The sequence below is a fragment of the Anomaloglossus baeobatrachus genome, chromosome 6 (genome assembly GCF_048569485.1).
Source record: "Anomaloglossus baeobatrachus isolate aAnoBae1 chromosome 6, aAnoBae1.hap1, whole genome shotgun sequence".
Classification (NCBI taxonomy): Eukaryota; Metazoa; Chordata; class Amphibia; order Anura; family Aromobatidae; genus Anomaloglossus; species Anomaloglossus baeobatrachus.
The window spans coordinates 233,925,175-233,949,362 of NC_134358.1; the positions used below are offsets into that span (position 1 = coordinate 233,925,175).

At 45.7% G+C, this 24,188-nt stretch overlaps 1 protein-coding gene across 7 annotated transcripts in view; it reads right to left on the reverse strand.

The window, feature by feature from the left end:
* The window catches only part of PHACTR1 (phosphatase and actin regulator 1), a 513,119-nt gene that overhangs the window by 172,878 nt on the left and 316,053 nt on the right, over positions 1 to 24,188 (reverse strand). The window contains exon 1 of one of the 7 annotated variants that reach the window (XM_075314746.1): positions 16,109 to 16,565. The exons of the other annotated variants lie outside the window; for them this stretch is intronic. Within the exon in view, the coding sequence (XP_075170861.1) occupies positions 16,109 to 16,358 (250 nt within the window). The 5' untranslated portion in view covers positions 16,359 to 16,565. Of the gene's footprint in view, positions 1 to 16,108; positions 16,566 to 24,188 lie in introns of those variants that run through there. 7 annotated transcript variants of the gene reach the window in all.

The following is a 24,188-nucleotide window of genomic DNA, read 5'->3' on the forward strand; positions in this document are numbered from 1 at the left end:
CTCACAAATTCCCTCGTCAACAATTTATTAACCCCAACAAAGCCCTCCATGTCCGGCGTAATCCACGGACCTCCAGCGTCGCATCCAGCTCTGCTGCATGAAGGTGACCGAAGCAGTGGAATACACCGCCACTCCTGTCAGCTCCACGCAGCAAATGAGGTGAGTAGCGCGATCAGCTGAGCTGTCACTGAGGTTACCCACGGCCACCGCTGGATCCAGTGGTGGCTGCGATTACGCGATTATTAAATTGTCGCGTATTGTGCGCACATAACCATTGACTTTCATGGTGTCCGCGTGTGCGTGTTCCGTGCAGAAAACGGACATGCTTCCGTGCAAAACGGAAACACATACGGATCACGGACACGGACACACGGACATTATGAAATAAAGCACGTGTGCCCTCAAACATAGATTAACATTGGTGCACGTTTGGCCGTGTCTCCGGTACATACGGAAACGGACCAAACACGCACATGTTTCACGGACGTGTGCAGGGGGCCTTAATGGTAGTTGTGACCCTTACAACTCCCCGAGGTGAGTGTTTCCAAGCTCTTTTTTCCTGCTCCACTGGGATAAGATACCATTTGCGCCTTTTTGTCTCCTCCAGCTTTTATTCAACAAAATCATATTAAAAAACAACGAGACCTCCATCTAACTATGGGCCCCCTCTGGCAATGGAAAATGCCCAAACGGTCAGTCCGGCTATAGAAACGTGGTAATCAGCAGCAAATGGAAGTATACACAACAATATCTGGTGATCGCCATATAGTCCACATGGTATTTTTGGTTCTTGTGTTCTTTTCTTAAATCCTAATTAAACGTTATTTTCGTAAATTGTGTCATCGTCACTTATCTGCTACAAATCACTTGCCAGATGCTAATCAGCACTTCTCCAGAAGAGGCATCCCATTCCCCATCAGCACTCTAATTTCCACATCACTAGACAATCAACATAAATTTTTAGTCAAGTATCCGAATGTAAGTGCAGTAGTTAAAGCTCAACATTGCCGTTCATTAGGACGTCATTTACCTGTCAGATATTAATTAATATGCTGTAAATAAATCAGCAAACGTGAAACAAACAAAACCAAATACAGTATAACATAAAAACCGATGTAACGTAAAAAAGGACGTGCAGATGGATTGTACATCAGTAAAAGAAAATCCATTGCAAAATCCATTATGAATCTGCAGCAAGATCCAAGTGCTGATTTATAGTAGATTTTGCTCATTTTGTAATATGTTGGATTCACTATTTAAGGCAGGGGTGGGGAACCTGCATCCCGCAGGCCGTATGTGGCCCCCCATGACTTTTTATGCGGTCCCTGGGCACATTCTTGGGGACTGCAGTACTCGGGCGGCAGCTGCGGTCTTGTCGGCTGTCGGCCCTTTAAATTACAATGTCTGGTGCGCATACTATTAGGTCCTCAGCCTGCTGGTCTGTGCCAGCGTTCTGGGGATGTACTCTGTGGGTGGGGTAAGCGTGAATGTGCTGCGCTCCCGTCCCACAAAAGAAGAGGACCATCAGGTTTACCAGCTTCTCTTTTGTACATGCCTCCCGCGGTGCTGTGTGACTCCTGCCTCCCGCGGTGCTGTGTGACTCCTGCCTCCCGTGGTTCTGGGAACCTCCTGCCTCCCGTGGTGCTGTGAGCCTCCTGCCTCACGCGGTGCTGTGTGCCTCCTGCCTCCTGTGGTGCTGGGAACCTCCTGCCTCCCGTGGTGCTGTGAGCCTCCTGCCTCCCGTGGTGCTGGGAGCCTCCTGCCTCCCACGGTACTGGGAGCCTCCTGTTTCCCCTGGTGCTGTGAGCCTCCTGCCTCCCGGGGTGCTGTGAGCCTCCTGCCTTCTGCGGTGCTTTGAGCCGCCTGCCTCCCACGGTACTGTGCACCTCCTGCCTCCTGCAGTACTGTGCGCCTCCTACCTCCCACGGTGCTGTGCGCCTCCTGCCTTCCACTGTGCTGTGTGCCTCCTGCGGTGCTATGAACCTCCTGCCTCCTGCAGTGCTGTGTGCCTCCTGCCTCCCACGGTACTGTGCACCTCCTGCCTCCCGTGCTGCAGTGAGCCTCCTGCCTATCATGGTACTGTGCACCTCCTGCCTCCCGTGCTGCTGTGAGCCTCCTGCCTATCATGGTACTGTGCACCTCCTGCCTCCCATGCTGCTGTGAGCCTCCTGCCTCCCACGGTACTGTGCGCCTCCTGCCTCTCACGGTACTGTGCGCCTCTTGCCTCCCATGGTGCTGTGAGCCTCCTGCCTCCCGTGGTGCTGAGCCTCCTGCCTCCCACGGTACTGTGAGCCTCCTGCTTCCCCTGGTGCTGTGAGCCTCCTGCCTCCCGTGGTGCTGTGAGCCTCCTGCCTCCCACGGTACTGTGCACCTCCTGCGGTACTGTGCGCCTCCTACCTCCGATGGAGCTGTGCGCCTCCTGCCTCCTGTTTTGCTGTGTACCTCCTGCGGTGCCATGAACCTCCTGCCTCCCGCGGTGCTGTGTGACTTATGCCTCCTGCGGTGCTGTGAGCCTCCCGCGGTGCTGTGTGATTCCTGCCTCCTGCGGTGCTGTGTGACTCCTGCCTCCCGTGCTGCTGTGTGACTCCTGCCTCCCGTGCTGCTGTGAGCCTCCTGCCTTCCACGATAATGTGCGCTTCCTGCCTCCCACGGTACTGTGCGCCTCCTGCTTCCCGTGGTGCTGTGAGCCTCCTGCCTCCTGTGGTGCTGTCAGCCTCCTGCCTTCCGCGGTGCTGTGAGCCTCCTGCCCCCCATGGTACTGTGTGCCTTCTGTCTCCCGTGGTGCTATGAGCCTCCTGCTTCCCGTGGTGCTGTGAGATTCCTGCCTCCCATGGTGCTGTTTGACTCCTGCCTCCCAAGGTGCTGTGAGCCTCCCGCGGTGCTGTGTGACTCCTACTTCCCACGGTGCTGGGAGCCTCCTGCCTCCCACTGCTGTAAGCCTCCTGCCTCCCGCGGTGCTGTGAGCCTCCTGCCTCCTGCTGTGCTGTGAACATCCTGCCGCCTGCTGCTGTGAGCCCAACACCCAGTGCTGTGTAAGTCCCCAAGTACTGTGAATGCCCACCAGTGCTATGTGCCCCCCTCCCAGTGCTGTGTGCCACCCCCACTTGGTGCTGAGTGCCACCCCCTCAGTGCTGTATGCCACCCCCAGGGCTGTCTGTGCCCCCTTCATGATATCTGTGCCGCCTCAGTCCTGTCAGTGTCCCCCAGTTCTGTTCGTGCCACTTTAGTGCTGTCCGTGCCTCTGCCAGTGTTGTCCGTGCCTGGCAGTGATGTCTGAGCCCCAATCCCCCCTGTAATGTGTATATGTCCCCATGCACATTTCTAATTCCTGCCTGTCCCTGTATCTAGTATCTAATTCTAATTCTATATCTAGTATCTAATTCTGTATCTAGTATCTAATTCCTGCCATCCCTGTATCTAGTAGTGTACATAAAGAGATATTTAGAAAAAGTATTTCTAAAGATCCTATATGATATGTTATGTGCACTGTGACTAGCCCAAGGGCGTTATTTCCCCCTGACTATTCCACCCTCTTAGCATGGTAGCACACCCACAGTCATAATCTGAATATTGTTTTTTAACTGCAAAAAAATCATGGATCCCTAAACATTTTTTTTACAGATACGACAAAAAAGTACCCTAGTCTTATGGACTATCCAGAAATTTCTGGATGGTTAGCAACCCAGCATACAGTATTGGGCAAAAGTTTGAACACCTGCTCATGCAATGATTTTTATTGTTCTTATTGTGCACAGTGTAGATTCAGACTGAAGACAGCAAAATCACAAAGGAGCAGATATAAAAATAAGGAGTAAAAAAAAAACATTTGAACCCCCCCAGCATGTTTTAAATCTTATTTTCCACAAAGTACCCCACTTTTACTCTGTTGACAGCTATACATCTGGCACTGTCTCAAGCATCAGGTAGTCTGCTGGAAGGCTTTCCAAAAATCTTGAAGAAATTCCCAAAGGTGCTCAGCACTTATTGGCTACATTGCCTTCACTCTGAGGTGCAAATGATCTCAATTGGGTTGCAGTTATTGTGAAGTCTATGTCACCTGACAAAGCCCTCTGTCCCTACTCGTCTTGGTCTCAACGCATTTACACAGACTAGAGGGGTGTTTTGTATAACTGTCCTGCTGCAGCACAAATGATGGTCCCACTAATTGAAGATCAGAGGAAAAGCATGTTGTTTTAGACTATTGTTGTAGTCTTCTTGGGTTAGTGTGCCTTGAATTTGGAATAAATCACCAACAGTGTCTCCAATAAAGCACCTCTACACAATCTTTCGTTCTCCATGTTTCACAGTTGGCACTATACATGTACAAACAACCTTTTCTGCGTCTCACAACGAAAGACATAATGATTCAAAGCAAAAATCTCAAATTTTGACTTATCAGACCACTGATCTAATGGCTCTTATCTGAGGTGCTATTAATTTGCCTTTTCTGAGGCTGGTTACTTTGGTGAACTTATCCTCTGCAGCAGAGCTAATTTGTGGTCTTGCTGTATTGGGTCGGTCCCCATGAGAGCCAGTTTCATCCTAGCAACTGATGGTTTTCATGACCACATACTGTATAAGCATAGCTTCAAGTTTCTAACAATTTTCGGGATTGACTTACCTTCATGTTTTAAATTAATGATGGACTGTCGCTTGTCTTAAGTTGAGTAGTTCTTGTCATTTTCTTGCTTTCAACAGTTGTAGAATAGGGCTCAGCACTGTATGAAACTGTGTACCAACATTGTTTTTACAAAACACACCCAATAGTCGCAAACACTTTGCTGCAGGCTGGCGAGTCCACAGAAACTATTGACAAGGTATACCTTGTTCTTTGGAAGACATCCCAGGTGACTACCTGATGAAATTGCTGAGAGAATGTCAAGAAGGTGTAAAGCTGTCATCAGAATAAAATAGGTGTACTTTGAGGAGTCTAAGGTTTAACATACAGTATATCCTAGTTTGTTTCATATGTGTTTCTTTACTCTTTCATAGTTTTGCTGCCTTCAGTCTGAATCTACAATGTGTACCTTGCATTAAGAACAAAGAAACCATTGCATAAACAGGTGTATCCAAACTTTTGACTGGTACTGTAGATTGTCTGTAGATGAAGCAGTACTGCTGAATCTCTATGGAAGCTTACTCACGTCTGCATAAGTGATTGAATCCCTACTTGAAATGAAATTAATGTGATGAATCATCATGCGTCTCTAGTAGTTATGACCGGGACAGAGCAACATTTATTGCCAACTTAACTCCTTCTGCACTTACAGGTGGAATTCATGTCATGTTTGTCAGTAATGGTCTTCACATACATTTGGACTCCTAGTCATAGTGCAGACTTAGTACTGTGTTCTTACTAGTAGACATACATTGCCCACCATTCACAAAGGTTACAAGGTAGAAAGACCTGAACCTAAAGCTGGCCAACACCCATTAGATAGCTGCTGGCCAAATGTTCGTTTGGCCAAGAGTTATCTCTCTTGACCCCCATGGGTGAAGAGGAGAAAGTGGCTTCCAGACTCCTCTGACTACATATTTTCTCTTCTGAAAACAATAGGATCAGATATTGAAATTCCATCTGCCCAACCCTACTCTCCCCCGCGCTGCAACATCGTTAGGGATCTCGTTAGCGATGTGACACGCCAGATAGCAGATGAGATGTGCCGAGATCGCACATAGGTCATTTTTTAGCGCCGGTCACATGTGCGATCTCGGTAAATCGTATTTGCGATCTGGCGTGTTACATCGCTAACGAGATCGCTAGCGATGTCGCAGCGTGTAAAGCACCCTATAGGGTAGAGTCAGATGGCCCCCATACACACCAGATGGTTGACCAGTCAACCCACTTTCATCCAATGTGTATGGAGGCTATAAATTCTCATGTGCACACTGGTATTATGGCGCCATGTTGTGCGGAGCTGTAATAAGGCATCCGCTGGCATGTATGGGGGCTTTACTGTGCCTCCATATTACCCTGACGTCTCACGGAAGATATTTTTCTGTTAAATTCTGTACTAGTTTAAAAAAAAAAGTGTGATGTTACACCCCATGTTATATGGCAGAGGTATTGGCAGCAGACACCAGAAGAAACATGGCAGTATCTATTGGGTGGTCTCACAGAGGACTGTGTGCCGACATGCAACCTCTTCTACATGGCTATACTGACATAGGTAGTGCCACAGGCTTAGCAACCTCGAGATAAACCAAAATGGCAGATCATAGATGATAAGCACATTGTAAGCCTGTGCCACAAATCGACACTGAGCAGTGCCTCACTACCAGTAATAACACAATGCCATTATAACACCTATGGCATTATGTAATGACATGTAGGAAATGATAGAGGTGGGATCAGTGGGCACCTCAAGCAACAAAATGTCATTAATGGACAAGTATAGGGTATACAGCACTGTATACAGACTGTGGATAATGGACAGGTATAGGGTATACAGCACTGTATACAGACTGTGGATAATGGACAGGTATAGGGTATACTGCACTGTACAGGACGGAAATCTCTCTGAACTCTGTAAATCACTTACTGGTTGACTTATTAGCAATTCCCTTTACATTTTCAGTATTAATAACCATATTACTGAATAATCAGTTCTTCTATCTAGTAACTATGCATCCGTCTGTCTATCTATCTATCTACACATACAGATACAGTCTCTCACCTATCTTACAGGTGGATCCATGCATGGAGCCAGGAGACACCAGAGCCCACTAGAGGGGACAAATCGCTACCAGATATGTACAACTTCTCTACTGAATGAAGCCATCAAGATGTTGTATTGTCATAAATCTATGGTCACTGTGTAGTCCTCACCTCCCAGCATAGTGAGAAGTTACAGAGACCAGGAATCCAATCCATTATTCACTTCCAGGAATCATCGATGGGAGGTACGAAGATAGAGATATATGCCAACACCAACCACACCTCCTGATGACCTCCAAAACTCACACCCCTGGGTGGTAACCACTGTAGCCAATAATAATCAAAAGCCTCCACATGACTATATCCCATGGAACTAAAGATAGATAGATAGATAGAGGGATAGATAGATAGAGGGATAGATAGAGATAGATAGATAGATAGATAGATAGATAGATAGATAGATAGATAGATAGAGAGATAAATAGAGAGATAGATAGATATTCCACCTGGAATTCTGGAATTCTGTAAGCACCTTCTCCAGGTCCATCGAAGCACCTCCAACAGTGCCTGTCGAGCTGAGCTGGGCAGATTCCCTCTACACCTAGCAGCTCTGAAGAGGTCACTTCGGGATCATTTCAGGCTCACCTACAGAGTAGCAATCCAAGCTCCCATCACCACAAAGCTCTGATATATATACGTGGGCCAGATGAACCAGGACCCCGGGCACAGCTCTCCCAAACCCAACTGGACAAAATAACCAATCACAGCAGCCTGACAAGAACCAGAATCAGGAAGATGGTAGACGAGGGCCAGGAGAGGTATGTCAGTGACTGGAGGACCGACATCAACACCTCACAGAAACTGACCACGTACCAGAGACTACAGAGAGACTACAGACTGGCCCCATATCTGGAAAAACTCCCGGACCCCAGAGACCGCAGGACCCTGAGCCGATATAGACTCAGTGCCCACAGTCTAGCCATCGAATCCGGCCGACACAAGCAGAGCTACAAGCCCAGGGAGGACAGACTATGCCAACACTGTGACCTGGAGGCCCTGGAGGATGAAACCCACTTCCTGCTACACTGCACCAAGTACTCAGCAGTGAGGGACACTCACTTCAGGAGACTCTCCCATCTCTTCCCGGATTTCAGCTCCATGAAGGAGGAAGAGAAAACATATATCCTGCTGGGGGAAGAAGAGAGCGCAGTGGAGATAGCAGCGCGGTATGTGAGCGAATGCCATAGACTCCGAGAAAGAGAACTATGATAAGTCATGGACTTCCATAGCCCCCCATCCCAGATGTGGCACCCCAATCCCCACCCTGGATATGCCCCATCCACCGTTACTACAGTCCCCACCCTGGATATGCCCCATCATAAGCCATGGACTTCCATAGCCCCCATCCTAGAAGTGCCCCCACAGTCCCCACCCTGGATGTGCCCCATCCATCCTTCCTACAGTCCCCACCCACCCACCATCCCCACAGCCCCAGCCCCTAATGTACACTTGCTTTGGCAAAACTAATTTGTATTTGGTCCTGCCAATAAAGCTTATTTGATTTGATTTGATTTGATAGATAGATAGATAGATAGATAATACAGAGATAGATATAGATAGATAGATAGATAGATAGATAGAGAGATAGATAGAGAGATAGATAGAGAGAGATAGATAGAGGGATAAATAGATAGATAGATAGATAGATAGATAGATAGAGAGATAGATAGAGAGATAGATAGAGAGATAGATAGAGAGAGATAGATAGAGGGATAAATAGATAGATAGATAGATAGATAGATAGATAGATAGATAGAGATAGATAGAGAGATAGATAGAGAGATAGATAGAGAGAGATAGATAGAGGGATAAATAGATAGATAGATAGATAGATAGAGAGATAGAGAGATAGATAGATAGAGAGATAGATAGAGAGAGATAGATAGAGGGATAAATAGATAGATAGATAGATAGATATATAGATAGATAGATAGATAGATAGAGAGATAGATAGAGAGATAGATAGAGAGATAGATAGAGAGAGATAGATAGAGGGATAAATAGATAGATAGATAGATAGATAGAGAGATAGATAGATAGAGAGAGAGAGATAGAGGGATAAATAGATAGATAGATAGATTGATAGAGAGATAGGTAGATAGATAGATAGATAGATAGAGAGAGATAGCTAGATAGATGATAGATAGATAGATAGATAGAGAGATAGATAGATAGATATAGAGATAGATAGAGGGATAGATAGATAGATAGATAGAGGGATAGATAGATAGATAGATAGAGAGATAGACAGATAGATAGAGAGATAAATAGAGAGATAGATAGATAGATAGATAGATAGATAGAAAGATAGATAGAGAGATAGACAGATGGACAGATAGAGAGATAAATAGAGATAGATAGATAGATAGATAGATAGAGAGATAGATAGAGAGATAGAGAGATGGACAGATAATGAGATAGATAGAGAGATAGATAGATAGATAGATAGATAGAAAGATAGATAGAGAGATAGACAGATGGACAGATAGAGAGATAAATAGAGAGATAGATAGATAGAGAGATAGATAGAGAGATAGAGAGATGGACAGATAATGAGATAGATAGAGAGATAGATAGATAGATAGATAGATAGATAGATAGATAGATAGATAGATAGATAGATAGATAGAGAGATAAATAGAGAGATAGATAGATAGAGAGCTAGAGAGATAGACAGATAGATAGAGAGATAGATAGAGAGATAGATAGATAGAGAGATAGAGAGATGGACAGATAGAGAGATAGATAGAGAGATAGATAGATAGATAGATGGATAGATAGAGAGATACCCAGCAAAGGTCCTTAAACAATCTTAACCTAGGAATACAACTGCTGGGGTCCCTAAGCGAGTGGGGTCCCTGAGAAATTGTGCAGTTTGACATCCCCTAACACTATCTCTAACTGTAATTAGGGCTTATTTTTGTTGTAGGGCTTATATTTCAAGCATTCTCTAAATATCCTGTAAAGTCGGTAGGTCTTATTTTATGGATGGATGGATACATGGATAGATAGAGTGGGGTAAATAAGTATTTGATACACTGCCGATTTTGTAAATTTTTCCACCTACAAAGAATGGAGAGGTCTGTAATTTTTATTGAAGGTACACTTCAACTGTGACAGACAGAACCCCCCCAAAAAAATCCAGAAAATCACATTGTATGATTTGAATTAATTTGCATTTTATTGCATAAAATAAGTATTTGATCACCTACCAACCAGCAAGAATTCTGCCTCTCACAGACCTGTTATTGTTCCTACTCTGCACCTGTATTAACTGCACCTATTTGAACTTCTTACCTGTGTAAAAGACACCTGACCACACACTCAATTAATCACACTCTAATCTCTCTACCATGGCCAAGACCAAAGAGCTATCTAAGGACTCCAGGGACAAAATGGTAGACCTGAATAAGGCAGGGATGGGCTACAGGACAATAGGCAAGCAGCTTGGGGAGAAGGCAACAACTGTTGGCGCTATTATTACAAAATGGAAGAAACACAAGATGACTGTCAATTTTACTCAGTCTGGGGCTCCATGCAAGATCCCGCCTCGTAGTGTAAAGGCCCCGTTACACGCAACGACGGATCTAACGATATATCGCTGGGGTCAGGGATTCCGTGACGCACATCCGGCATCGTTAGCGACGTCGTTGCGTGTGACATCAAGGAACGACCGTTAACGATGGAAAATATTCACCTTATCGTCCATCGTTGACACGTCGTTCCTTTTTAAAAAATCGTTTACTGTTGAGCACGAGGGTTGTTCATCGTTCCCGAGGCAGCACACATCGCTACGTGTGACACCTCAGGAACGACGAACTGCAGCGTACCTGCGGCCGCTGGCAATGAGGAAGGAAGAAGGTGGGCAGGCTGTTACGTCTCGCTCATCTCCGCCCCTCCGCTTCTATTGGGTGGCCGCTTAGTGACGCCGCATGAACCGCCCCCTTAGAAAGGAGGCGGTTCGCCGGCAACAGCGACGTCGCTAGGCAGGTAAGTACGTGTGACGGCTCCAAACGATTTTGTACACCATGGGCAGCGATTTGCCCGTGACGCACAAACGACGGGGGCGGGTGCTTTCACCAGCGATATCGCTAGCGATATCACTGCGTGTAACACCCCTTAAGGATGATATTGAGAGAGGTCAGGAATCAGCCCAGAACTACACGGGAGGACCTGGTCAATGACCTGAAGGGAGTGGTGACCACAGTGTCAAAGATTACTACTACAAACGAAGAAAAAGACCGGCACTCCTTGTATTCTTCTTAAGTCAAATCCTTTATTTGTTCCATTATCATTAGTAAGACACTACGCCGTCATGGATTAAAATCCTGCAGGGTATGCAAGGTCCATCTACTCGTGCCAGCCGTCCAGGACCATTTGTGGTTCACCAATGACCATCTGGATGATCCAGAGAAGGTCATGTGGTCAGATGAGACCAAAATAGAACTTTATATCATACATCTCAAACACTTATTTCATGCACTAAAATGCAAATTAATTATTTAAAAAACATACAATGTGATTTTCTGGATTTTTGGGGATCCTGTTTGTCGTAGTTGAAGTGTACCTACAATAAAAATGACACACCTCAATTCTTTGTAGGTGGGAAAACTTACAAAATCGTGAGTGTATCAAATACTGATTTTCTCCACCGGAGATGAATTCTACAGATATACTATTGCTTTCTCTCGCTGTCTTTATAACTAATCACAGTCGCACAGCGCGGACATGCCCTCCGCCTTAGTTAGTATTTGGCAGTGTAATGTAAGAAAAAAACAAATGATGAAGACAGAAGCTTTTCCATCAATTGAATTGTAAAAATAACATATACTGCGCAGCACAGGTCTCCACAGCATGAAGTCTGGGTGACGGTGGCCACTGTCACAGCATCTGTCTCTGGCATCCATTTAGGGGAGACATCATGAGCTTTTCATGACATATACACTAAACAGATGACGTACGAGCCTATGGGTGACAGAAGCCACTGTACGCCATCACCTGCCTCTGTATACAATGTGTTCAAGCCTATGTCAGACACACAAGCTCGGGATGTATATACGTCAGACGGCCTGTTACAGATGCCATACATATTGTATACAGTTTCTGCAGTCCCCCTATGTATAGACAAGTGCAGTCTGCCATACTTTCCTATACAGTAACAAAAGCAAAACAATAAACCAGACAGAAGCGTTTATGTATACAGCAGGAGCTCAGCCCCACATTCACATTACTCTCCTATTATATGTTAAGACGTTTACTCAGTGTACACAGCACCCAGAGCCAATAAATGTGATGTATCCATCCAGGATGGCAGCTGTATACTCCACTGTATTCTGCTGTATACTCAACTGTATTCTGTTGTATACTAAACTGTATTCTGCTGTATACTCCACTGTATTCTGCTGTATACTCCACTGTATTCTGCTGTATACTCCACTGTATTCTGCTGTATACTAAACTGTATTCTGCTGTATACTCCACTGTATTCTGCTGTATACTCCACTGTATTCTGCTGTATACTCCACTGTATGATGCTGTATACTCCACTGTATGATGCTGTATACTCCACTGTATTCTGCTGTATACTCCACTGTATTCTGCTGTATACTCCACTGTATTCTGCTGTATACTCCACTGCATTCTGCTGTATACTAAACTGTATTCTGCTGTATACTCCACTGTATTCTGCTGTATACTAAACTATATTCTGCTGTATACTCCACTGTATTCTGCTGTATACTAAACTGTATGATGCTGTATACTAAACTGTATGATGCTGTATACTCCACTGTATTCTGCTGTATACTCCACTGTATTCTGCTGTATACTAAACTGTATGATGCTGTATACTTCACTGTATTCTGCTGTACACTTAAATATATTATGCTGTATACTCCACTGTATTCTGCTGTACACTGCACTGTATTCTCAGCTGTATACTGCACTGTATCCCCAGCTGTATACTGCACTGTATCCCCTGCATTGTATCCTCAGGTGTACACTGAACTGTATCCTCAGCTGTATACTGCACTATCCTATATCTCCAGCTGTATACTGCACTGTATCACCAGCTGTATACTGAACTGTATACACAGCTGTATACTGCACTGCATCCCCTGCATTGAATCCCCAGCTGTATACTGCAGTGTATCCTCAGCTGTATACTGAACTACCCTGTATCCCCAGCTGTACACTGCACTGTATCACCAGCTGTATACTGAACTGTATCCACAGCTGTATACTGCACTATATCCCAAGGTGTATACTGTCCTTTATCTACAGATGTATACTGCATTGTATTCTCTGCTGTATACTGCACTATATTCTCAGGTGTATACTGAATGGTATCCCCAGCTTTATCCTGCCCTGTATCCACAGCTGTATACTGCCCTATATCCCCAGATGTACACTGCACTGTATCTACAGCTGTATACTGCCCTGTATCCCCAGCTGTATACTGCACTGTATCCTTAGCTGTATACTGCACTGTATCCACAGCTGTATACTGCCCTGTATCCCCAGCTGTATGCTGCATGTATACCCAGCTGTATACTGCCCTGTATCCCCAGCTGTATACTGCCCTGTATCCCCAGCTGTATACTGCCCTGTATCCCCAGCTGTATACTGCCCTATATCCCCAGCTGTATACTGCCCTGTATCCCCAGCTGTATACTGCACTGTATCCTTAGCTGTATACTGCCCTGTATCCCCAGCTGTATGCTGCCTGTATCCCCAGCTGTATACTGCCCTGTATCCCCAGCTGTATACTGCCCTGTATCCCCAGCTGTATACTGCCCTGTATCCCCAGCTGTATACTGCACTGTATCCTTAGCTGTATACTGCACTGTATCCACAGCTGTATACTGCCCTGTATCCCCATCTGTATGCTGCCTGTATACCCAGCTGTATACTGCCCTGTATCCTTAGCTGTATACTGCCTGTATCCCCAGCTGTATACTGCCCTGTATCCTTAGTTGTATACTGCCTGTATCCCCAGCTGTATACTGCCCTGTATCCCCGGCTGTATACTACCTGTATACCCAGCTGTATACTGCCTGTATCTCCACCTGTATACTGCCCTGTATCCTGTATTCTGCTGTATACTCCACTGTATTCTGCTGTATACTAAACTATATTCTGCTGTATACTCCACTGTATTCTGCTGTATACTAAACTGTATGATGCTGTATACTAAACTGTATGATGCTGTATACTCCACTGTATTCTGCTGTATACTCCACTGTATTCTGCTGTATACTAAACTGTATGATGCTGTATACTCCACTGTATTCTGCTGTACACTTAAATATATTATGCTGTATACTCCACTGTATTCTGCTGTACACTGCACTGTATCCCCAGCTGTATACTGCACTGTATCCCCTGCATTGTATCCTCAGGTGTACACTGAACTGTATCCTCAGCTGTATACTGCACTATCCTATATCTCCAGCTGTATACTGCACTGTATCACCAGCTGTATACTGAACTGTATACACAGCTGTATACTGCACTGCATCCCCTGCATTGAATCCCCAGCTGTATACTGCAGTGTATCCTCAGCTGTATACTGAACTACCCTGTATCCCCAGCTGTACACTGCACTGTATCACCAGCTGTATACTGAACTGTATCCACAGCTGTATACTGCACTATATCCCAAGGTGTATACTGTCCTTTATCTACAGATGTATACTGCATTGTATTCTCTGCTGTATACTGCACTGTATCACCAGCTATATACTGCACTATATTCTCAGGTGTATACTGAATGGTATCCCCAGCTTTATCCTGCCCTGTATCCACAGCTGTATACTGCCCTGTATCCCCAGATGTACACTGCACTGTATCTACAGCTGTATACTGCCCTGTATCCCCAGCTGTATACTGCACTGTATCCTTAGCTGTATACTGCACTGTATCCACAGCTGTATACTGCCCTGTATCCCCAGCTGTATGCTGCCTGTATACCCAGCTGTATACTGCCCTGTATCCCCAGCTGTATACTGCCCTGTATCCCCAGCTGTATGCTGCATGTATACCCAGCTGTATACTGCCCTGTATCCCCAGCTGTATACTGCCCTGTATCCCCAGCTGTATACTGCCCTGTATCCCCAGCTGTATACTGCCCTATATCCCCAGCTGTATACTGCCCTGTATCCCCAGCTGTATACTGCACTGTATCCTTAGCTGTATACTGCCCTGTATCCCCAGCTGTATGCTGCCTGTATCCCCAGCTGTATACTGCCCTGTATCCCCAGCTGTATACTGCCCTGTATCCCCAGCTGTATACTGCCCTGTATCCCCAGCTGTATACTGCACTGTATCCTTAGCTGTATACTGCACTGTATCCACAGCTGTATACTGCCCTGTATCCCCAGCTGTATACTGCACTGTATCCTTAGCTGTATACTGCACTGTATCCACAGCTGTATACTGCCCTGTATCCCCATCTGTATGCTGCCTGTATACCCAGCTGTATACTGCCCTGTATCCTTAGCTGTATACTGCCTGTATCCCCAGCTGTATACTGCCATGTATCCTTAGTTGTATACTGCCTGTATCCCCAGCTGTATACTGCCCTGTATCCCCGGCTGTATACTGCCTGTATCCCCACCTGTATACTGCCCTGTATCCTTAGCTGTATACTACCTGTATACCCAGCTGTATACTGCCTGTATCTCCACCTGTATACTGCCCTGTATCCCCGGCTGTATACTACCTGTATACCCAGCTGTATACTGCCCTGTATCTCCGGCTGTATACTGCCATGTATCCTTAGTTGTATACTGCCTGTATCCCCAGCTGTATACTGCCCTGTATCCCCGGCTGTATACTGCCTGTATCCCCACCTGTATACTGCCCTGTATCCTTAGCTGTATACTACCTGTATACCCAGCTGTATACTGCCTGTATCTCCACCTGTATACTGCCCTGTATCCCCGGCTGTATACTACCTGTATACCCAGCTGTATACTGCCCTGTATCCCCACCTGTATACTGCCTGTATCCCCTTCCCCAGCTGTATACTGACCTGTATCCCCAGCTGTATACTGCCTGTATACCCAGCTGTATACTGCCCTGTATCCCCGGCTGTATACTGCCCTGTATCCCCGGCTGCATACTGCCTGTATCCCCTTCCCCAGCTGTCTCATACACGCCTGGCCAGCAGGGGTCGCACCCGCAGCCCCCGTACATGTTGAGGTGCCCGCTCTCCGTGACTCGGGGCCCGGCATCAGTCACAATGAGCTGAATGTCACCCCAGAAAGCTAATGCCCGACACTGCAGCCACCGAGCACAGCGCCCCCTCCCGGCAGAGGCAATCCGCTGGGTGCCATCACCACACCATCCCATAGGCAGGCCGCTGCAGATAATGGCCCCTGCTCTCACCTTCCTCCCCGCGGCTGCAGTTGCTGCAGATGTGCTTGATCTCCTTGCCGATGTGACAGTGGATGACAAAGGACACGTTGTTGTTGTTCGTGGACTCCTTCAGCGGCTTCATCCTCACTAAATAGAAGGCTTTCTTCCGGTGCTTGTCGCCTCCGCCGGTGCCAGGCGGCACAGAGCCCTCCCTGCAGCCAAACGAGGGCAGCGAGAACATCCCGGGCTGCCTGCCGCCGTAGTGTGTGAGCTCCGCCATCCGCCGCCGTCAGCAGTCTTCTCACACACACATTGTCAGGAGGGAGGGAGGAGAGCAGCTAAGTCTTGGGTGACCTCTGCAAACTGCTGCCACCCACCAGGCAGGCACACATTGCTGTACCTGGCATGCCAGCGTGCCCTTCCGTCTGCTGCACTGCAAGCTGGCACCACAATGGTTCCATGCCGCTTCTTCAGGCAGCCTGGCACTGCCCCACACATCACACCCCAGACATGTTCACTGCTGCGGATGGCAGAGCTCAGTTTCCGATGCAGATTTTTTCCACATCCAGTAAAATCGGTTCAGAGCTGCAGTTTTCCCACAGGCATTTTGCTTTCCGCTGAGGAAATCGGCGTCAACATCCACAGAGAAGATGGAGATGACATAGCGCAAATCCACAGAGAAGATGGACATGACACATAGCGCAAATCCACAGAGAAGATGGACATGACATAGTGCAAATCCACAGAGAAGATGGACATGATACATAGCGCAAATCCACAGAGAAGATGGACATGACACATAGCGCAAATCCACAGAGAAGATGGACATGACACATAGCGCAAATCCACAGAGAAGATGGACATGACACATAGCGCAAATCCACAGAAGATGGACATGACACATAGTGCAAATCCACAGAGAAGATGGACATAACACATAGCGCAAATCCACAGAGAAGATGGACATGACATAGCGCAAATCCACAGAGAAGATGGAGATGACACATAGCGCAAATCCACAGAGAAGATGGACATGACACATAGCGCAAATCCACAGAGAAGATGGAGATGACACATAGCGCAAATCCACAGAGAAGATGGACCTGATACATAGTGCAAATCCACAGAGAAGATGGACATGATACATAGCGCAAATCCACAGAGAAGATGGACATGACACATAGCGCAAATCCACAGAGAAGATGGACATGACACATAGCGCAAATCCACAGAGAAGATGGACATGACACATAGCGCAAATCCACAGAAGATGGACATGACACATAGTGCAAATCCACAGAGAAGATGGACATAACACATAGCGCAAATCCACAGAGAAGATGGACATGACATAGCGCAAATCCACAGAGAAGATGGAGATGACACATAGCGCAAATCCACAGAGAAGATGGACATGACACATAGCGCAAATCCACAGAGAAGATGGAGATGACACATAGCGCAAATCCACAGAGAAGATGGACCTGATACATAGTGCAAATCCACAGAGAAGATGGACATGACACATAGCGCAAATCCACAGAGAAGATGGAGATGACACATAGCGCAAATCCACAGAGAAGATGGACCTGATACATAGTGCAAATCCACAGAGAAGATGGACATGACACATAGCGCAAATCCACAGAGAAGATGGACATGACACATAGCGCAAATCCACAGAGAAGATGGAGATGACACATAGTGCAAATCCACAGAGAAGATGGACCTGATACATAGTGCAAATCCACAGAGAAGATGGACATGACACATAGCGCAAATCCACAGAGAAGATGGACATGACACATAGCGCAAATCCACAGAGAAGATGGAGATGACACATAGCGCAAATCCACAGAGAAGATGGAGATGACACATAGCGCAAATCCACAGAGAAGATGGACATGACACATAGCGCAAATCCACAGAGAAGATGGAGATGACACATAGTGCAAATCCACAGAGAAGATGGACATGACACATAGTGCAAATCCACAGAGAAGATGGACATGACACATAGCGCAAATCCACAGAGAAGATGGGCATGACACATAGCGCAAATCCACAGAGAAGATGGACATGACACATAGCGCAAATCCACAGAGAAGATGGACATGACACATAGCGCAAATCCACAGAGAAGATGGAGATGACACATAGCGCAAATCCACAGAGAAGATGGACATGACACATAGTGCAAATCCACAGAGAAGATGGACATGACACAGCGCAAATCCACAGAGAAGATGGAGATGACACATAGCGCAAATCCACAGAGAAGATGGACATGACACATAGCGCAAATCCACAGAGAAGATGGACATGACACATAGCGCAAATCCACAGAGAAGATGGACATGACACATAGTGCAAATCCACAGAGAAGATGGACATGACACATAGTGCAAATCCACAGAGAAGATGGACATGACACATAGTGCAAATCCACAGAGAAGATGGACATGACACATAGCGCAAATCCACAGAGAAGATGGAGATGACAGCGCAAATCCACAGAGAAGATGGACATGACACATAGCACAAATCCACAGAGAAGATGGAGATGACATAGCGCAAATCCACAGAGAAGATGGACATGACACATAGCACAAATCCACAGAGAAGATGGACATGACACATAGCACAAATCCACAGAGAAGATGGAGATGACATAGCGCAAATCCACAGAGAAGATGGACATGACACATAGCACAAATCCACAGAGAAGATGGACATGACACATAGCGCAAATCCACAGAGAAGGTGGACATGATACATAGCGCAAATCCACAGAGAAGATGGACATGATACACAGCGCAAATCCACAGAGAAGATGGACATGATACACAGCGCAAATCTACAGAAGATGGGCATGATACATAGCAGAAATCCACAGTGCGGGCTCATTTTCTCTGCAGATTTCTCCACGGCTTGTCCACCGCATTTCACAAAATCTTAAGCCTGCTTTACACGCTGCAATGTATCTTACAATGAGTCGGCGGGGTCACGTCGTAAGTGACGCAGATCTGTCATCGTAAGGTACATTGCAGTGTGTAACAGCTACGTGCGATTGCGATTGAACGGTAAAACGTCCATCGCACACACGTCGTTCATTCCTCATGAATTGCACGTCAGATTGTTCATCGTACCCGGGGTAGCACACATCGCAGTGTGTGACACCACGGGAACGATGAACAGATCTTACCTACGTCCTGCGGCTCCCACCGGCAATGCGGAAGGAAGGAGGTGGGCGGGATGTTTACGTCCCGCTCAGCTCCGCCCCTCCGCTTCTATTGGCCGGCTGCCGCGTGACGTCGATGTGACGCCGAACGTCCCTCCCACTCCAGAAAGTGGACGTTCGCCACCACATCGAGGTCGTATGGACGGGTAAGTACGTGTGATGGGGTTACTCGTATGTGCGGCACGTTCAACAAATTGAACATGCCGCACATACGATAGGGGCATTGCAAATCGCATACGATATTGTATGCGAAATTGCAACGTGTAAAGCAGGCTTTAGTCACAAAGATGTTAGAGAAATGTGCAGATTTACCAATGTGGATTTGCCCTCTGGTACCAGGATACATTAATATTAGACTGCTGGGGGTCTGAGACCCCCAGCTCCCTCATCCATCAGCTGTTACAAGCTCTGGTGGCACCCAGTTGGTGGGGATCTCATACCCCCGTCTCCCAAACAGATCAGCTGTTACAAGTTCTGGTGGCACCCAGATGGTGGGGTCCAATAACCCTGGCTCTCCCACCCATCAGTTGTTACAATCTCTGGTGGCACCCAGATGGTGGGGGTCCAATACCACCGGCTACCCCATATATCGGCTGTTACAAGCTCTGGTGGCACCCAGATAGTAGGGGTCCGATTCCATCGGCTCACCCACCGATCAGCTGTTACAAGCTCTGGTGGCGGTCAGATACCCCGCCTTCCCCATTGATCAGCTGTTACAAGCTCTGGTGGTACCCAGATGGTAGGGGTCAGATACTACTGGCTACCCCACCAATCAGCCCCTTCACACGTCTGGGTTTCAAGTGCATGTAGTGTACGATTTCACACGTACTGGAGACATGTTGATGCACATGCTCATTAAAAACTCTGTTGATCTTCATAACTCGGTGCTTTCACATGGGCCGTGTGATCTACACAGAGACATATCCAACAGGAACGTCACCGCATATCACAGTGATTTGTTGATTATCAAAATTTTGGGGGACCCCACGTTATTTTTTTCATTTAATTATTTCTTTATTTTATTAAATAGCTGTATAATCTATCTAGAGATCCATCTGTTAGCCATCTATCGATCTTTGCACACCTTTTTCACATCCAAACCATTAATTTCAGTGTTATGCATTTCTTTCTAGTACGGGTCACAGGGACGGCACACATACACATGGATAGTCACGTAGATGGACAAAAAGGAATGTACCACACATGCATTCTTTGTGCGTACGTGTGAAGGCGGCCTATGGGTTGGCTCACGCGAGCGTATTCCACGACGGAGAGCTATCCAAAGTTTTGTCGAATAACACTAGACCGAATATTTTACTCAGCTTTTTTCTCATGCCAATTCGGAATGAGAAAAAAATTGCAGCATGCTGCGAGTGCATCTGATAATGACACCCACCCATACAAATTATCAGTGAGTGGAAGTCATCGAACCATATTAGCCAAGTGGAGTCCTATATAGGCCAACTAAATTCTCCATGTTCTCACCTATACTCCATTTCTTGCATGTAAGAGAATCCAAGCACAGTGAATGACACTTGGCTCTGAGATTGAGTCGGGTGTGATATAAATAATCATACTTATCCTCTAACATGAGCGTGGCCTAAACCATGAGTGCTGGACACCTCAAAATGTTATACTTTGTAGAGCTCCCTCAAGTTGTATATTGCTTCAGCACCTTTTACCAACCCCAATCAGATCAGCCCATGACTATGTGTATTCTATTAAAGTTTACAGTTTAATGGCTCATTCAAACGTTTACAAAACTGTCTGGACATGGACTGTATTCCACGGTCTGGCCACGGGTCTGCTGACCTGAACTCAGCAACCTCATTCACGTATATGAGGCTACAAAGTTCAGGTCAGCAGACTCGCGGCCAGTCCATGGATTGTGGACGATGTCTGGACTGAGTTTCACAGACGTCTGAATGTGGCCCAACTATATGGGACTTTTTGAATTTTATGGGAAGGAATAAGTATTTCATATTGTGCATTTAATCATACATGGTAAAGCCAACATTAATGGGGTTGTCCGTGATTCTAACTATTGATGATCTGTCCCGAACCAGGCAGAGGCCACCAAACATCATATTGAGCTGTAATGTTGTACATGACTGACATCCAGCCGACTCGATCGGTGGTTGTGCCGGGTGTTGGACCCCCAGTTATGATATATTGATGATCTGTCCTGTAGATAGGTCATCAACAGTTTAATTCTGGACAATTCCTTTAATCTAATGTAAGGGAGCCTTTATTCTCCAGGGGAATAAACATCTGAAATAATAAGACTGATATTTTCCAATGTTCTCACTGAATTCTTAAAATAAATCACATCATCATTGTGAATTCCATCGTGCATACATGACACATTTTAATTTCAGGTCAGATTAGATTCCTCCACATGGAAAACTGCAGCTTCCTCAATAAACTATACGGTATATAGAGTAATGGGACATGTATTGTCGATAACTCATTGGCTTTCTGTGTTTTATTTCAGAGCTGACTGCACAAGATTTGGGAAGAAGACAACAGTGACCAGTGGGCAACCAAATACGCAAAGTGAATTAAGTTGAACCAAATCTCATCCACATGGTGCATAAAAAAAAAAGCACAGAATCTGCATGAAAATGGGCCTGTGGTGTGGGCTTCAAATGGGCAGCAAGTTCACATATGTTGAGTAAAATCTATAGCAACTCATGCAAATTTCACCACAGATCTGGCTGGATGGTGCGGTGGATTTGTGTCAAATTTAGTGCTGCCTCTTTTCCTCTGAAATTATGTCCCATGTACAGTAAATGTACCCTCAGTGAAGAATACCATTGCTTCTTATTTAGTACCAGAGTGTGTGAAGGGTTCTTTGCTTTCGGTTTCAATATTCCAGTTGTATGTAGGAACACAACACACTAAGAAAATCGGTAGTTTTACAAACTGCCATCATAGAGGATAGATGTACAGGTGTATCTCAATAAATTTTTGAGAGGCCTTTTCTTAACAATCCTCTCAAGGCTGCGGTTATCCTGGTTGCTTGTGCACCTTTCTCTACCACACTTTTTCCTTCCACTCAACTTTCCATTAATATGCTTGGATACAGCACTCTGAACAGCCAGCTTCTTTAGCAATGACCTTTTGTGGCTTACCCTCCTTGTGGAGTGTGTCAATGACTGTTTTCTAGACATCTGTCAAGTCAGCAGTCTTCCCCTTGATTGTGTAGCCTACTGAACCAAACTAAGGGACTATTTTAAAAGCTTAGGAAGCCTTTGCAGGTGTTTTGTGGTAATTCTAATTTTCTGAGATAATGACTTTAGGGTTTTCATTGGCTGTAAGCCATAATCATCAACATTAACAGAAATAAACACTTGAAATAGATCCCTCTGTGTGTAATGACTCTATATAATATGTGTTTCTCTTTTTGTATTGCATTACTGAAATAAATTACATTTTTGATGATATTGTAACTTATTGAGATGCACTTGTATGTATAAATCCAGCTTCCAGGATCAGCCAATAAAATCCAAACCTTTATTAAGGAATTATTAAAAACAGTCGCAGCTACACCGCCTTAATGGAAAAGGCAAACGCGTTTCAGACGGCAATGTCCTTAATCATTCAAAGGTTTGGATTTTGTTGGATGATCCTGGAAGCTGGATTTATACCTAGCTCTCTCCTCTTTACCAGTTGTGGCACCATGATGATCCGTTCCTCTGGACTATCCAGTGGGTGAGCTGACTTTCCCTCCCAGCCATTATAGAGGTGTTGGATCATGAGAATGGTGCTGTCGGCAATTAGTTTGCACTTGTACAATGTAGATGTTATGTTACCCCTGAGTTAAAGGGAAGCTGTCAGCAGATTCCTACTGCCGAACCACAGGCAGCATCAATCAGGCTCTGGTGCCTTATTGCGACTGTTTATATTATGGTGTTTTAGAGAAAACATACTTTAAAAAAACATCTAGGGATTATGCGTCTTGGATGACTCCAATGCAGGTCCTTGGCAGCTTTGCCGTGCTGTCTCCCTAGACTGACAGGTCTCTATATACACACTCACTTGTCAATCATGGGGAATGTGGCACAGTGAAGCCCCCGGGAGCCTTTCTGGGACTAGTCATCCGCTACATATAGGCAGGCCCTTCAGAATATGTTTTCTGTGAAACTCTGCAATATTTCAGAGTACAGTATGCCGAGCTGCAATAACGCAAACTATGGGGAGCATAAATCAGCCGACAGGTTCTCTTTATGTTCACAGTTACTGCAGCAGTGCAGAGAAAAACACAATATAGTGGAATGGAAAAGTCTGGAATCAAGATATAGCAAGTATATTGACAGTGGCAGAAATTAGTTTTTTTCTATCTGCCACCAGGTTTGTGCTACTTCATCTGAGAGCAGCTTGATATAAGAACATAGATCCTGATTCCAGCTATTCACCACTTACTGGGATACTTGCTGCAGTTTTGATAAAATCACAGTTATATCTCCTGCAGATCTACCAGTTCTCTGAATGCTGAGCTCTGTATAGCCTCGCCCACATCACTGATTAGCAGCTTTCTGTGTTCACTGTGCATAGGCAGAAAGCTGTGGGACTGGGGTTATACAGATCTCATGAATATGGAGGACTATATGGCTGTTGGTTTATTAGTCCCCTAGTGATAATATTCTTATGATAAAATAATAAAAAACAGCAAACCTTCCAATAATATAGTTGATATTTGAAAAAGGGCTCGGTTTGAGTCTGAAATGCGTTATACAACTATTTTTGGCAACTTTGGAGTGTGCACCCTCTCAGCTCCTGCATCTAAATACCTAGCCTCCTTTTCCATTATCAAGCAGCCCAGTAAGTAACACATCACTGGAATCAGGGTCTCAATCTCTACATTAT